General features: G+C 42.3%; 1 protein-coding gene across 1 annotated transcript in view; it reads right to left on the bottom strand.

The window, feature by feature from the left end:
• LAMA1 (laminin subunit alpha 1) overlaps window positions 1–16,915 on the bottom strand; it is a 291,968-nt gene that overhangs the window by 31,311 nt on the left and 243,742 nt on the right. The window contains exons 51-56 of the mRNA XM_073550937.1: window positions 16,549–16,690; window positions 16,125–16,239; window positions 8,915–9,085; window positions 4,848–4,999; window positions 3,288–3,476; window positions 3,014–3,203 (exon numbers count right to left, since the gene is read on the bottom strand). Coding sequence (XP_073407038.1) covers window positions 3,014–3,203; window positions 3,288–3,476; window positions 4,848–4,999; window positions 8,915–9,085; window positions 16,125–16,239; window positions 16,549–16,690 — 959 coding nt within the window. The remainder of the gene's footprint in view (window positions 1–3,013; window positions 3,204–3,287; window positions 3,477–4,847; window positions 5,000–8,914; window positions 9,086–16,124; window positions 16,240–16,548; window positions 16,691–16,915) is intronic.

Here is a 16,915-nt window from a genome sequence, read left to right on the forward strand (position 1 = left end):
CGGACTGGTCACGGTTAGCAGTGGGGTACCACAGGGGTCAGTTTTGGGCCCGCTTCTTTTTAACATATTTATTAATGACCTTGTAGGGGGCATAGAGAGTAGAATTTCAATATTTGCAGATGACACTAAACTCTGCAGGGTAATTAATACAGAGGAGGACAATTTTATATTACAGGAGGATTTATGTAAACTAGAAGCTTGGGCTGATAAATGGCAAATGAGCTTTAATGGGGATAAATGTAAGGTCATGCACTTGGGTAGAACAAACAAGTTGTATAATTATGTGCTTAATTGTAAAACACTGGGCAAAACAGTCACTGAAAAAGACCTGGGTGTATGGGTGGACGACAAACTCACATTTAGTGGCCAGAGTCAAGCAGCTGCTGCAAAGGCAAATAAAATAATGGGATGCATTAAAAGAGGCATAGATGCTCATGAGGAGAACATAATTTTACCTCTATATAAGTCACTAGTGCGACCACACTTAGAATACTGTGTACAGTTCTGGTCTCCGGTGTATAAGAAAGACATAGCTGAACTGGAGCGGGTGCAGAGAAGAGCGACCAAGGTTATTAGGGAACTAGGGGGTCTGCAATACCAAGACAGGTTATTACACTTGGGGTTATTTAGTTTGGAGAATCGAAGGCTTAGGGGTGATCTTATTACAATGTATAAATATATGTGGGGACAATACAAAGACCTTTCTAATGATCTTTTTACTCTTAGACCTGTGACGGGGACAAGGGGGCATCCTCTACGTCTGGAGGAAAGAAGGTTTAAGCATACTCACAGACGCGGATTCTTTACTGTAAGAGCAGTGAGACTATGGAACTCTCTGCCATATGATGTTGTAATGAGTGATTCACTACTAAAATTTAAGAAGGGACTGGATGCCTTTCTTGAAAAGTATAATATTACAGGGTATATACACTAGTCTCCTTAATATTGCGTTGATCCAGGGAGCTAGTCTGATTGCCGTATGTGGAGTCGGGAAGGAATTTTTTTCCCCAATGTGAAGCTTATTGTTGCCACATGGGTTTTTTTTGCCTTCCTCTGGATCAACATGTTAGGGCAAGTTAGGATAGGATATGGGTTGAACTAGATGGACTTAAAGTCTCCCTTCAACCTTAATTACTATGTTACTATGTTACTATGTTACTATATACGTGCAATGCAAACATTTTTTAGGCCTATATAAGCCTTGATAAGAAATGCAGTTCTTTTCCTGTAAATTGCTTTAACAACCATTTAAATTAAATTATCACAATAGTTCAATCAAGAAATGTCATGAGACACTAATATACTAATAAAATATGTGCATAAAATGTAACATAAGGACTGTAAGGTGAGAAAAAAAAGAAGAAAGAGACAGAGGGCATGTGAAGAAGGGTTTATGGGATATGGAAGAAAGACTGGTCACTGCAGGAGAAGAATGGCTTTAGTGCTGTTTATGCAGTATGAGTGCATAAAATAGAACACAATAGTAATTCTGGTTTTCATTCTGGCAAAAGTGTTGGGTGTAGAATGAGGAAAATTTAAGGCATCACAGTTATTCCCAGCAGGCAAAAATCCTTTATGTGATCAGAAGCACCAAAGCGATACATAAAGCAACATGTTGGCCACAAACAATCATAAGACAAAAAGTGAAAAACAGTCAAAGGCTGCTTGTGGCCAAAATGTCACTTTAGATGCTTGTTTTATTTGTGTGCTGGGAATAATTCTGGTGCTTTGGATTTTCGTCATCCTGTATTGCACTGGCGGTTGGATGCAGAGCTGCTCAAAGACAAGCAGAGTCACGTTCACATGATTGGCGTAGGAGAAGCTTTTGTCTAAAGACAAGCTGTTAGGCGTCGGATTCCTGCAGCGACACAACAGGAATCCAGAGCCTCACATGCTGCTATGCAGCAAGCCATTCCTGAGGCTAAGTCCCTCTGCCGCTCTACTGAGCATGCTCACAAGACGATCTCCCATTGGAGGTCGGGAGCCACGTGCTCAGGTCCTTCTTATGATCTGATTGGTCCATCTCAGAGATCTGGAAGGTCCCGGCAGCGCACGGCTATAAAAGGCCCGCATGGCCGTTCGGCCATGCGCTAGTATAGACTCTTCTTGCTAGATGTGTGAATGGTGATGTATGTATGACTCTGGTGACTGACTTATTAAGATTCCCCTCCCTCTGATATTATGCATGTGGATAGGGAACTAGGGAAAGAGTCAGCGCCAGTCAGTGGCAAGCCAGAGGCCACTGTGCACACCGCACCTCTACACTAGTGTCCGGTGGTGTCACGTCTCGGCACTATCGCATAGCGACTGTGTCTGCCGCCGTGCTGCATTCAGCAGCACTTACCGGCGTCCGCAGTAGTGACACCGCACGCACGGTAGGTCTAGACGGACACCGACCCCAGTCTTGGGCCCGTGTCCTGTGACCGGATACCGTGCGTGCAATTTCGCTGAGACCTGTGAGTCTAACAGGCTCGGCGTTTATGTTACAGCGCCTCTGTGAGCTAACAGAGTCCACTCTGCGGACATCGGGTGACGTTGAACCTGTGCGCATTATACCGCCATATAGCGCGTCTGCCATTAATTAGCAGCAGTGTTAACATCTTCTGCACGGTGGACCCCGAGCGGCGAACGCACTTTATTATTTATTCATTTAGTGCGTTTTTCCATTCCTAACACAAGCACAGCCTCATGTAAGTGGCATAGGAGAAGCTTTAGCCTTAAAGACAAGTCCAAAGTCACTTGAGTGGCGTAGGAGAAGCTTTTGCCTTAAAGACAAGCACAAACTCATGTAAGTGGCATAGGAGCTTTTGCCTTAAAGACAAGCACAAATTAATGTGTGTGGCATAGGAGAAGCTTTTGCCTTAAAGACAAGCACAGACTCACATGCGTGGCATAGGAGAAGCTTTTGCCTAAAGCACAATTTTGTTTAATTATTTAATTGATATCAATACAAAGTATCTTTCATTAACCCCATGATATAAAAGCAGTCTACTTGATCTAGTCTATGGCTTACCTTTGTGACATGTGACCTCTGTACAGAAGTTGTTATCTGAGGTTTTATTTCTGTCACAGGTCCAGATGGTACTGGAGTTGGTGGCAGCTCTTGCTCATCATTATTGACGATGGTTATAGGCTTCTCTCTCAACATACAGCTGTCCATCTGAACATTTTCATATTTTACAACAGTGGTGAAATCCATTTGCCTAGGTAATATTAAAAAGGAAACAGTCATAACTCATACATTCTGATGCAATGTCCAATGGCTTTTCATTTCCTATTAAACTTACTCCATATTTAAAATTAAATTCTGGATACATCCATAGAATGATTGGCTTGTTTTGAGAATCGTTGTGGCAATTTTTGCAGGTACTCCACCAATGAAAAAGTTGGATGTTTTTATGTGAACTGATTCAACAGATGGACCATTTAGCCTGGCTTCAACTGGCTTTCCTTCATCAACCTGTACACTCACCATCCTGGAAACACAAATAATAACATTGCGCTAAAGCAACAGTAGTATGATATACAGGATAGCTAGAAAAGTTGTTTTGTAGCATTAAAAAGTTTATGTATGAAACTAGGAGAAGAGAGGTGTGGTATACAGGGAAACTGGACTATTAGTGGTCTTCGTATAGGAGAGATGGCATAGCAAGGATTCGGCATAAAGGGGAGCTGGAATAGGATTAGTCTTACAAACAGAAGAGCTGGAATAAGATTGGTTTTGATTACAGAAGAGTTGGTAGAGGAATGGTCTGGCAGAAATATGAAGTTGAAATAGGAATGGTCTGGTACAAAGGCGAGCCGGAATAGCGGTCCTGACTAGAGTTGAGCGACTCTGGTCGGATCGGGTTTCATGAAATAAAATTTGTTTCAGATGAAACTGGTCCGACTAGGGCAAAAAAAGTCGGAGTTTCGACCGAAACCCGACCCCAATGCAAGTCAATGGGGAATAAAAGTCGGCATTGAGTGGATGAATGTCATCCGCTCAATGCCGACTTTTATTTCCCATTGACTTGCATTGGGGTCGGGTTTCAGACGAAACTCCGACTTTTTTTGCCCTAGTCGGACCAGTTTCATCTGAAACAAATTTTGCTTTCATGAAACCCGATCCGACCAAAGTCGCTCAACTCTAGTCCTGACACATAGGATAGCTGGAGTTGGCAAGGTTGTGCACATAGGAGAGCAGGAATAAGAAAAGCTTTGCACATAAGAGAAGGTGTTGACGTGGTCTGACATAAAATGTGGAGTAGTGTGGTCTGATAAAAAAAAGGGGAGCGGAAGTAGAAGTGGTATGACATATAGGAAAGCTAAAGAACTATGAAACTGTGTCATGGAATTAGCTATTCTAAAAATGATTTTCTACAAGGTAGTTTTAATATATAGTGAAGGAAAAGAGGTAATCAGCTCACCTTCCAGGGAGGAAAAACCACTTTTCACACAGGAAATGTGGTAGACCCTGGTGCAGGTGTGTTGGTACACACCAGGGCTGGTATCCCGGTCAGAAAAGGAAAAATGTTAAAACATAACTTTCACTGTACAATTAAAAACATGGTGAAAAATTGTAATTGTATAGCAAAAGTTAGGTTTTAAGGTTTTTCCATTGGTGCTGGGGCCCAGTCCTCATGGACCCTTATTCCTATGCTTAATGTATAGTTGACATGGATAAATGACACCGGGAAAGGGTAAATAAGTAAAAGGGTCTGGTACATAATCTAGTGTAACAGTTTTGTCCTTTGTAGAGTAGGAAAAATAGAGAACTGCCAGGTACAGAGACCTGAAACCAGACCAGTAAGAAAAGCTGAGGATAGAAGGGTCGACAGATTTAGTTAATAGATCACATACTGTACCTCTTATTACGATGAAGAATAAGGGAATGCTCTTGACCGTCGCTGTATGTTCCATTTGTTGATTTGACCACCAACTTCCTTGTGCTTGCTCCATCCATAGGATTGATATGCAATTCAATGTGCCCATTTACCAGCATTATAGCAAAGAATGGCTAAAGAAAAATAAGCAATAATTACCTCTTAACAAGGCATCTTAGTAACAGTGACCATATCATTTACAATTTTACCAGCAATGCGCATTGGATATGCGGAAGGCATCTGAAAATACAGTGATTAATTAACTACTTTTCAAAGTAACCAGAATTTAAAAAGATATTTCAAGTCCAACCTCTATAACAATATACAAAGAAAATAATTATTGCCAAAGTGAACCATCCATCTCTGACATTAAAAGTCTTGATGATATGTAAAATGCAAATGTCGACGGAAGGCCTCAATATTCACATCATTCTGACGCTAGGAAATTCTAAAGCACCTTTGGAATATGTATTCTACATAGCTAGACCCATTACACAAATTAGCCATTCGGCTAATTAAGGATTTCTTTCGCATCTGAAATGAGGTAGGATAATATTCATCTTGCATTTCTAGCTCTGCTAGGCTGGAAAGGAAAGCACTTATAATACAGGTGAAGTAAGAAAAGAAGTAACTCCTGTATTTTATTTTTTTTTTTATAAAATATTCAAATAGAAATGACTATTTCAAGATTTTTTGCAGCACAGAACATACGCCATAGATATCCTGAATAAAGAATAAGCACATGGCTTTGTGACCTTATTATACAGAGTGATTGGGCTCTAGGCACTGCCTCAGGTTATTGAAGTCTGAAAATCTAATTTCACAAACTGCCTGAGGCTTTGTCAAACAGCGGCAATTCCAACACAACACTGCTTTCCTGTGAAATCACACTCATATTAGGAGAATGCTTCCCATGCAAAACAAGCAGTGATGCAGTCCCTTCTTCTGGGTAGGAATCTAACCCCATATAAGGCCTCTTTCACACTTCCGTTTTTGACCATCAGTCAAAATCCGCCAGGTTTTGAAAAAAACGGATCCGCCATTTTTTTTGGCGGATCCGTTTTTTTCCCCATTGAGTTGCATTACTGGCGGATCTTGACGGATGGCCATCCTTTGGATCCGTTTTTTTGCGTATCCGCCAAACTTTTTGCGTCCGCCGGCATGCCTGGACGGACCTTGCAATGATTTTTTTGTTGTTGGATCCGCATTTTCCAGTGCGCAGGCCCGGATAAAGGAAGTCAGGGAGAAAATTAACCCTGAAATCCTTTCTGGCGGACGAAAAAATTCTCTCTCTCACTCCTTCCCGGCCAGCGGTCCCTGTAAAAATCTTCATTCTGCGGATCTGTCAAAAAACAGATCCGGTGCCATCCGTTCACATCAGTTAGGAATGGATCCGCTTTTCCACCTTTTTGGCGGATTTTAACTGACACAAAAAATTGAAGTGTGAAAGAGGCCTAAGCGACCTCTTTAATTCTTTTATTTGGTGTCCATTCTCTCGTTCGATAGTGCATTTAACTGACCGCACTAAATGGGTAAGCCCATGAACAACATCTATTAACTGTCCACAGGATAGATGATAAATATATGATCAATGGGAGGTTCAAGTCATGAAATAAAGTCCTCATGATCCCCATATGAATAGAGCATTAGTCACACACACATGCATTACTGCTCCAATTAATGTTTAAGAGACTGGTGGCGGTATAGTGCTACATACTGTATGTCTATACAGATGTATGGAGGAGCATATATGTAATTTGCAACAAGGCTATGTTCCGACGTTGCGTTTTTGATGTGTTTTTTTTTCCCCCTGCAGGCAAAACTTGCTCTCTTGGCAGTAGAGAAGCTGCCTACAAAAAGTAGGTTTTGGTGTATTTTTGTTGTATTTTTTGGTGGTGTAGATTAGGCCTCTTTCACACTTCAGTTTTTTACAATCAGTCACAATCCGCCAGGTTTTGAAAAAAACGGATCCGCAATTTTCTTTTGAGGATCCGTTTTTTCCCCATTGACTTGCATTAATGGCGGATTGTGACGGATTGCCGTCCGTTGCATCCGTTTTTTGTGAGGATCCGCCAAAAGTTGCTGTCCGTCACCATCCTCAAAGATTTCAAAACGGAGCTTGCAACGTTTTTTTCTGTGGCGGATCCTCCAGACACTTATTTAACCCGAAATTCTTTCTGGGTGCCGGAGACAACTCTCTCTCTCCCCCCTTCCCGGCCAGCAGTTCCTTTATATTTCCTCATTTTCAGGATCCGTCTGAAAACGGATCCTGCACCATCCGTTCGCATCAGTTCAGAACAGATCCGCTTGTCTGACTTTTTGGCGGATTTGAACTGATGCTAAAAAACTGAAGTGTGAAAGAGGCCTTATGTGTGTCATTTGTCTACAGTACATGTTTAATAAAGTTAGTTTTATTTACCAAAAACAGAGCAAAAATGCACTGTTGCGGTTTTGCACTCTCATTGATTTCTAAGGTGAAAAAACGCTGCAAAAACGCTGAAAGAATTGACATGCGACAGTTTTCAAAACTGATGCAGATTTCCAATTAAAGTCAGGAAAAAAAAACATTGTATGCATGACATTTCTAAAGTATCATAGCTTTTGTTGTTACTGTAAAAAGTAGCTTGTAATTTGCATAAAAAAAACGCTGTAATAATGCAACATGCGAAGATAGCCTAAGGCCTCTTTCACACTTCCGTTTTTGACAATCAGTCAAGATCCGCCAATTTTGAAAAAAAACGGATCCGCCATTTTTCTTTGCGGATCCGTTTTTTTCCCCATTGACTTTCATTATTGGCGGATCCTGACTGATTGCCGTCCGTTGCATCTGTTTTTTTGAGGATCCGCCACAATGTTAGTGTCCGTCAACATCCTCAAAGATTTCCAAACGGAGCTTGCAACGTTTTTTTGGCCGGCGGATCCTCCAGACACTGAATTAACCCCAAAATTTGTGTGGGTGCCGGACAAAAAAACAATCTCTCTCTCTCTCTCTCGACCAGTGGTTCCTTTAAATTTCCTCATTTTCAGGATCCGTCTAAAAACGGATCCCGTGCCATCCGTTCACATCAGTTGAGAACGGATCCGCTTGTCTGCCTTTTTGGCGGATTTTAACTGATGCGAATAACTAAAGTGTGAAAGAGGCCTAAGGCTATGCTCAGCCTGGCATTTTTTTCACTGTTCTTTTTTGTTGGAGTAGCCGAAACCTTCACTTTTGGTAGTAAAAATGCAGCAAAAAAAATATACAGCAAAAATGCTGCATTTTCTGCTGTTTTTCAAGCAGATTACATGTGAGATTTGTCTACATTACATGTTAATAAAGTGTAATAATCTATAATAAAGCTATGTGAACAGAGCCTAATATGTGCTAATGGAGATTTCAAAACTCCATCCACACACTTATGTAGCAGAAAAACAAGAAGTCTAATATTTGCTGTATTACATTTTAAAAATGTGGCGGATTTGCAATGTAAAGAATATATTCTGTAGAAACTGCATTTCTATGTCCATGGCAAAATTTCCTGTAAATATGTGGCCAAGTCTGCAGTAAATAACGTCCGTCACATTGGTACTTGGCCCAATTTGCTATATACTAAACCAATATTTTACATCTTTGCATTTTAAATTACAGCATCAACAGACTTTTTATGCATTGCACCATGAGGACACTCGGCAAAACATTTGCAAAGACAGCAAAATTGGAAATGAAATGTATACTCAATATATTGTATTTCGTATTCGCTGACTATATTGCCAGTAGTAGTCAAAAACTGAGCTTTACTTTAATAGAAGTTGAGTGTCGAGTGCCGTGAGCCAAGTACCGAGTGCCCAGTGCCGAGTGTCAAGTGCCAAGTGCCAAATGCTGAGTGCCAAGTGCCGTGCCCCTTCAACCTATTTGTATTTCTTTCAAGGTAACAGATATGGAAGCACTTTAAAATAATTTATACATCATGTTGCAAAATCTATTCTCTTACTTTTTTATATACATAATTTTACAGTGGAAACTCGATTTAAGCATTATATTGACCTTTAGAGTAAAATGTATTACTCACCAGTTGGGCTTGTCTGCGCATTCTTTTCTCTACTTGCTTGCCAAAACCAGCCATGATAATTCCTGTCTCATTGAATGTGGAAAATGATACCATGACCTCAGATTCTGGTGGCAGGGAGACAGGTACCATCTCTACATAGCCATCATTGAGAACTGTTAGGCTGCGAGTAGGCTAGAAAGAAAAAAGAAACTGCTGAAGCATCAACAGAACTCAATCGCTTTCAATGCGAACTCCATGCACTGGATTATTAACCAATTTTTAAAAATTATCAATATTGCCATTTTAATAGCCAAATAAAATTATGCACACTTGGAGCAACATGCTTGATATTTCAGTGTTAACATATTCTGCAGCACTTTACAATTCAGAGGGATCTTTTATCATTATACTTTGTGACATATAATGATGGATACCATTAATACATTTGATAGATTTTATGTCTTTTCTTAACTATGCCCCTTTTCCAAGACACTTTCAGAGGGAATCTGTACCAGGTTTTTGCCATGTTATCTGACAGCAGCATGATGTAGGGCAGACCTGAGCAAAGTGTAGCCCGAAGGTAACATGCAGCCCATTGGCAGTTTTGGTGTTGCCCGCAGACTGTGACACCCAGAATGCTTCATGCAGTGGCGTCCTGCACCATGCGGCCACCCACCACCCGGCGTCTCACTTTTACGGATATCTGAATCATACAGATACCAGTGAATACACAAATGTAATGGGAAATACTCAGCTCCCTGATCCATCATTGAGCCTGTGCATCTGAAAGCTCACCAGGTGATGTCAATACGTTGCACGAGCTGTGCCTCAGTTTACAGCGCAGACTAGAGCCGCGGAGGAAGGGGGCTGGGTATATATTTTATTTTACATCATTCTGTGGGTTGGGGTTGACAATACTGTGTAAGGCTAGTTTCACACTAGCATATGGAGGAGCTACGGAGGGATGCAGACTTCCTCCACGAAGCTCCGCCCCCTGCCACGCTTCCTTTGTTCAGCCCCGCCTCTGTCGGCATGCGGCCTACGTACCCTATCTTTAGAATTAGGTACGCAGTCCGTGCCGATGAATGCAGATGCCTTCGCATGCGTCTTTTTGACGGTGCGGCGTCCTGCGCCAAACGCAACGTGCTGCATTTTGGTGCGCTCGCCGCACCGCCAAAAAGACGCATGCGGAGGCATCTGCGTTCATCGGCACGGCCTGCGGACCTATGCTAAAGATAGGGTACACAGGTCGCATGCCGACAGAGGCGGGGCTGAACGGAGAAGGCACGGCCGGGGCGGAGCTTCATGGAGGAAGTTTGCATCCCTCCGCAGCTCCTCCATATGCTAGTGTGAAACTAGCCTAAGCGAGCTATGTGGGGACATCATTCCGGAGACTGTGTAAGGACAATACTGTGTAAAAGGGATGTGTGGTTAAATAATATTGTGTAAAGGGGCTGTGTGGGGATATTACTGTGTAAAGGAGCTGTTTGGGGACACAATACTGTGTAAGTGGGCTGTGTGGGGACATAATAGTATGTAAGTGGGGTGTGTATGGGGGTTCAATGGGGACATCCTTCTGCATGGAGGTTGTGTGGGGACATCTTTCTGAATGGGGGACTATGTAAGGACAATACTGTGTAAAGGGGAAGTGTGGTGATATAATATAATAATAATAATAATAATAATAATAAATTTTATTTTTATAGCGCCAACATATTCCGCAGCACTTTACATTTCAGAGGGGATTTGTACAGACAATAGACATTACAGCATAACAATAATCACATACAGTAGATTGTAACAAATACCAAGAGGAAAGAGGGCCCTGCTCGCAAGCTTACAGTCTATGAGGAAAGAGGTAGACAAGAAAGGTGGGTGGTAACAGTTGCCCTGGTTGCATGGACCAGCCATAATGTTAAGTGTGTAACAGTACAAACACAGAGGGCTAATGGATGCATAAAGCATGTGGGAACATGATGCGAGAAATCTGGTTATGGTAAAACTTATGGCTGTGCCATACAGGGATAAATTAGGTTAATGTGTTGAGGCAATAAGCCAGTCTGAATAAATTCGTTTTCAGGGCACGCTTAAAATTGTGGGGATTAGGGATTAATCGTATTGACCTGGGAAGTGCATTCCAAAGAATTGGCGCAGCACGTGTAAAGTCTTGGAGACGGGAGTGGGAGGTTCTGACTATTGAGGATGCTAACCTCAGGTCATCAGCAGAACGGAGGGCGCGGGTAGGGTAGTATACTGAAACAAGGGAGGAGATGTAGGGTGGTGCTGAGCTATGGAGGGCTTTGTGGGTGAGGGTAATAAGTTTATACTGAATTCTGGAGTGGATGGGTAGCCAGTGTAATGACTGGCACAAGGTAGAGGCATCAGTGTAACGATTGGTGAGGAATATGATCCTGGCTGCAGCATTCAAGACAGATTGGAGAGGGGAGAGTTTGGTAAGAGGGAGACCGATTAGAAGAGAGTTACAATAGTCGAGACGAGAATGAATAAGAGAAACAGTAAGAGTTTTTGCAGAGTCAAAAGTAAGAAAAGGTCGAATTCTAGAAATGTTTTTGAGGTGCAGATGACAAGAGCGAGCCAGTGATTGAATGTGGGGGGCAAAGGAAAGCTCGGAATCAAGTATGACCCCAAGACAGCGGGCCTGTTGCTGGGGAGTAATAGTGGAACCACACACAGAAATGGGAATGTCGGGTATAGGTACATTAGTAGAGGGAGGAAACAACAGGAGTTCAGTCTTTGACAGGTTCAGTTTCAGATATAGTGAGGACATGATATTAGACACTGCGTTTAGACAATCGCCGGTGTTTTCTAGAAAGGCTGGCGTGATGTCAGGAGAAGAAGCGTATAATTGGGTGTCATCAGCATAGAGATGGTACTGGAAACCAAATCTACTGATTGTTTGACCAATAGGGGCAGTGTACAAGGAGAAGAGGAGGGGGCCTAGAACCGATCCTTGAGGGACCCCAACAGTAAGGGGAAGGTGAGAGGAGGAGGAACCGGCAAAAGATACAGTAAAGGAGCGGTCGGAGAGATAGGAGGAGAACCATGAGAGAACGGTGTCCTTGAGGCCAATGGAATGGAGCCTAGTGAGGAGGAGCTGATGATCCACAGTGTCGAATGCTGCAGAGAGATCCAAGAGAATTAGCATGGAGTAATGACCATTTGATTTAGCTGTTAGCAGATCATTAGAGACTTTAGTGAGGGCAGTTTCAGTGGAGTGTAAAGAGCGGAAACCGGATTGGAGAGGGTCGAGAAGAGAGTTTTCTGAGAGATAGCGGATAAGACGGGAGTGGACCAGGCGTTCCAGGAGTTTAGAGATGAAGGGAAGATTAGAGACAGGTCTATAATTAGCGGCACAGTTTTGGTCGAGGGATGGTTTTTTTAAGTAGTGGATGTATGATGGCATGCTTAAATGAGGAGGGAAAGATACCAGAAGAGAGAGAGAGGTTAACTATTTTAGTTAGGTGAGGGGTGACAGCAGGGGAAAGGGACTGGAGGAGATGTGACGGAAATGGGTCACTGGTGCAAGTGGTTGGGCGAGAAGATGCAAGGAGCCTGCTTACTTCTTCTTCTGTGACTGGTTCAAAATCAGAGAGTGAGCTAAATGCAGTGGGGGAGAGAGGACAGTGCATGGTATGAGGTGATTGGGAGATAATTTCCTGTCGAATCTGGTCAATTTTTTCTTTGAAGTAATTGGCCAGATCGTCAGCTCGGAGCTCCGTGGTTGGGGCCTGTACTCTTGGGTTGAGTAGAGAATGAAAAGTGTCAAAGAGACCTTTCGGGTTATTGGACAGTGAGGTGATGAGGGTGTTGAAATAGGCTTGTTTGGAGAGGTGAAGGGCAGTGTTGTATGTTCTTAGCATAAACTTAAAATGTATGAAATCTTCGTGTAGATTGGACTTTCTCCACAGACGTTCGGCGCACCTGGAGCATCGCTGCAGGAAACGTGTTTGCACCATGTGCCAGGGTTGTCGCCGTCTGCGTTGTGGTGTTCTATTTATAGGGGGTGCAAATTCATCCAGGGCACTTTGAAGTGTTTCATTGTAATGCTTCAATGCAGAATCAGGACATGAGAGGGAGGAGATAGGGGCCAATGAAGACTGCAAGTTCTTCATAAGTTTCTGGGTGTTAATGGCCTGTATGTTTCTATAAGTCTGGACAGTGGGGGTGACCTGAGCAGCCTGGCAGTTCTTGATAGAGAATGAAAGAAGATTGTGGTCAGAGAGCGGGAGAGGGGAGTTTGCAAAATCTTCCACTGCACAAAGCCGAGAGAAGACCAAGTCAAGGGAGTTTCCGTCTTCATGCGTTGGAGAATTAGTAAGCTGCGAAAGGCCAAATGAGGAGGTTAGAGATAAAAGGTGAGTAGCAGATGGTGAGAGGGGAAGAGCATTGGGGATGTTGAAATCTCCCATGATGAGGGTAGGGATGTCACAGGAGAGAAAATGTGGAAGCCAAGTGGCAAAGTGATCCAGGAACTGATGGGAGGGGCCGGGAGGATGATATACCACCGCCACTCGCATGGAGAAGGGGGTGTAGAGTCTGACGGCATGGACCTCAAAAGAAGGGAAGACTAGTGAGGGTAGTTGAGGGATAACCTGAAATGTACATTTTGGTGATAGGAGCAGACCAACGCCTCCACCTGCTCTATTGTCTGATCTTGGGGTATGAGAGAAGTGTAGCCCCCCGTATGAAAGAGCAGCAGCAGCAGCGGTAGTGTCTGACTGCTGGATCCAGGTTTCAGTAAGAGCCAGGAGGTTAAGAGAATTAGAAAGGAAGAAGTCATGGATGAAGGAGAGTTTGTTACACACTGAGCGAGAATTCCAAAGTGCACAATTCAGAGAGACAGATGGCATGCAGGGAATATTAATAAGATTAGAGGGGTTTCTGAGTGTAGCAGTTGGGGGTTTGACTTTCTATAACATGGGTGACCAGGGATGGGAGCAATGTCTCCTGCGACTAGGAGAAGGAGGATCGAAAGAGTGAGCAGATGGTTAAGTGATTTGTGAGAGCGTCTCTTATGTTGAATGGTGGGACTGACTGGATCTGTGCAATTTAACAATGTGAAAAGAGAGTGAGTGCTATACATAGGAGAGGAAAGGAGCGAGGGGCCGATATGGATGGAGTGTAGAGAGTTAATGCCAGGGCGGTGGATGTATGTGAATGCAGTGGGCAGGATATAAATTACACAAATGCATATGGTATATATTTGATGTACTCAAATGTACTGGGAGTAGATGTATATAAATATCTTACCTGTCTCCTGCCTTGTCTAACTGCCATGTTATAACTGCCAGTAGTACTTTGATACATGTACTTCGATTACATGTGCATAAATGCCCCCTGCATAAATGCTCCCCCTAGCTATGTCTGAATATATAGGAGGTTAAGGCTAAGATTTGTATTTTTTTTTTGCTCTCTCTTCTCGTTAATCAATCACACTAAATTGAGACACCAGGACCCAATAAAATGTTGTGGTCAAATAAACACATGTCCAGCACTACATGGATCATAAAGCACTTTGAAAATTTTCTTGACCTCACAACATAAGGGGACAAGCAGAGTAAGTTGAAAAAACTATATACCAGATATAAGCTTGCATAGTGGAAAACACATAGATAGCATTCAGAATTAACTGCTTGATGACATTGAATATTGTGATATTGTGTAAAGGGGTTGTAAGGAGATATAATACTGTGTAAAAGTGATATGTGGGGACATAATACTGTAGAAGTGGGCTGTGTGGGGACATAATACTGTGTAAGTGGGCTGTGTGGGGACATAATACTGTGTAACGGGGGCTGTGTGAGTATATCATTCTAAATGGCGGGCTGTGTGGGGACATAAAACTGTAAGAGGGCTGTGTGGGATATTATTTTGTATGGCGGCTGTGGGGACAAAACACTGTGCAGTGATGCTTTGTGCGGAAGTCATACAGTTTGAGGGGACATCATTCTGTTTGAGGGGCTGTGTGGTGACATCATACTATGTGTGGAGGTTGTGTGGCATCATATTTGGGTATAGTGAGCTCTTGATCAAAATACATGGGCGGAATAACAGGAGCAGTATAATTTACTGCTTTCTGGAAACTTTATAAAAAGTTTATAAAAATCATAGGTAAGAACATAAATTATAATAAGTCCTATTCTAATATATATTAACAGTAGCAGCTAGTCTACAAACTTAATTCTACTCAATATTAAGCGATGAAAATAAATTTAAAACAATGAACAGAATGAAATTTGGCTGTTTGGTTCAGCACGCCACATCTCATAGTATGTCAAGTGTCCCCTTTGTAAAATTAATTAATTGAATGCTGATCTCTGTATATGCATTTTATATTGGCAGAAAGCTGCCAATCAGTGGCGGGGGCGGGGTTACACAGAGCAGGAGGACTAGGAGGCACAAGACAATTAGTCTTCTTATAATCTCCTGCTGAAAAAAATGCTTTAATGAAACAATAACACAGCCCTGTGACACACTGCTGAAATCAGGTTATCTGCCCCTACATCATGATGCTCCAAGATTACATAGCAAAAACCTCCTGACAGATTACCTTTAAAAACTGGCATAAAAGGTACAAAGTAAATGAAACATAACATATTTTGCTCACGCTGTATACGATACCTTTTTTATGCTTTTTCCCTAAAATTCTGGTCAATTATGCATAGTTATGTAATAAAGTACGTCTCAAGGAGAGCAGGTTCAGAAAGTGAAATCACTAGTAAACTATTGTGTTGCTGTCTATACGTGTCGCTGCTACATCGCAGCACAATACAAGGGAATGGCGTCACATTGCGATCCCAAAGCTACCGTGACCACAACAAGAAAGTCGTAAAAAATCTGCCGCAGTTGTACTTTTTGCAAACTTGCTTGTCAAGGTTGCAGTACCCTTGGGGTCGCAATGCGGCACCATTCACTCACAGGTGTCGCAGCCAAAGTCGTTATGTAGCTCCAGCCTCAAAGACAAGGGTGATAAATATATAATTCCTGGTGGTTTGACTGTTGGCCCCCCACCAATCCTGAAAATGGGTGTTTAAAGGAATAGATGCATTTTAATTATGGTTCATGTTATCTGCATACATTTTCTGAAAATACTCCTACAGCATGTGAATAATTCCATGCACAGAACTTCTATACTAAACAGCCTCATTAAAAGCTGAAATGTCTAACTAAATAAAAATGATACCGGTAAATAAACCCGAGCGCCTCTCACCTCTAATTTGCAGCCTTTTCTCACACCATATGCATTTCTCAGCAAGTCAAAGTTTGAGCGAGAAATCTCCAAATTCCTTACGCAACCAACATAGGATCGACTGCTTAGCGGACGTCTAGGCATGAAAATGAAAACGTATTGCATATTGACTCATGCTGATTACAGATAAACCAATCTACAGGTATCATTGCATGATCTCAAACTGAATACAGTAGAACTACAAAGGTCTTATTTCTTCGACCAACCATGGTCATAGATGGCCATGATGGTTAAAGGCTATTCCTTCTGTTTGTTTTCAAAATTAATATAGAAATACATAGAAATCATTGACTCAAAGAATCATAGAATGGTAGAGTTGGAAGAGACCTCCAGGCTCATCATGTCCAACCCCCTGCTCACTAAACCATCTCATAATGAAACATACCTGATAACTCTGGACCTAGGAAGGCCACCGATATATATTGGATCTTTATCCGATCTGTTAAGGTCTGATGCGGTGCCAGGGGCTTCTCCTTGCTTTGTCTCCTTCTGGCTAGAATTGTAGGAATCCATAACAGCCAAAATACCTTTTCAGAAATAATCATGTATAATTAGTGTCATTAATTATATTGGTTGTTTCATGAGGGCAACTGCTGTCCAGTACATATGGACTTGATAATGAAGGGTCCACTGCCCAGGACCCCCTACAGTCAGAATGTAAAGTGGTTTTGGCAACTCCAGTGGACTTGAACTATTGATTGTCTGTTGAACCCAATTGTTTTGGAGGGACCACATGACCATCTAACGTATAT

The sequence above is a fragment of the Dendrobates tinctorius genome, unplaced genomic scaffold (assembly GCF_039654945.1).
Source record: "Dendrobates tinctorius isolate UK_male_01 unplaced genomic scaffold, ASM3965494v1 ptg000171l, whole genome shotgun sequence".
NCBI lineage: Eukaryota > Metazoa > Chordata > Amphibia > Anura > Dendrobatidae > Dendrobates > Dendrobates tinctorius.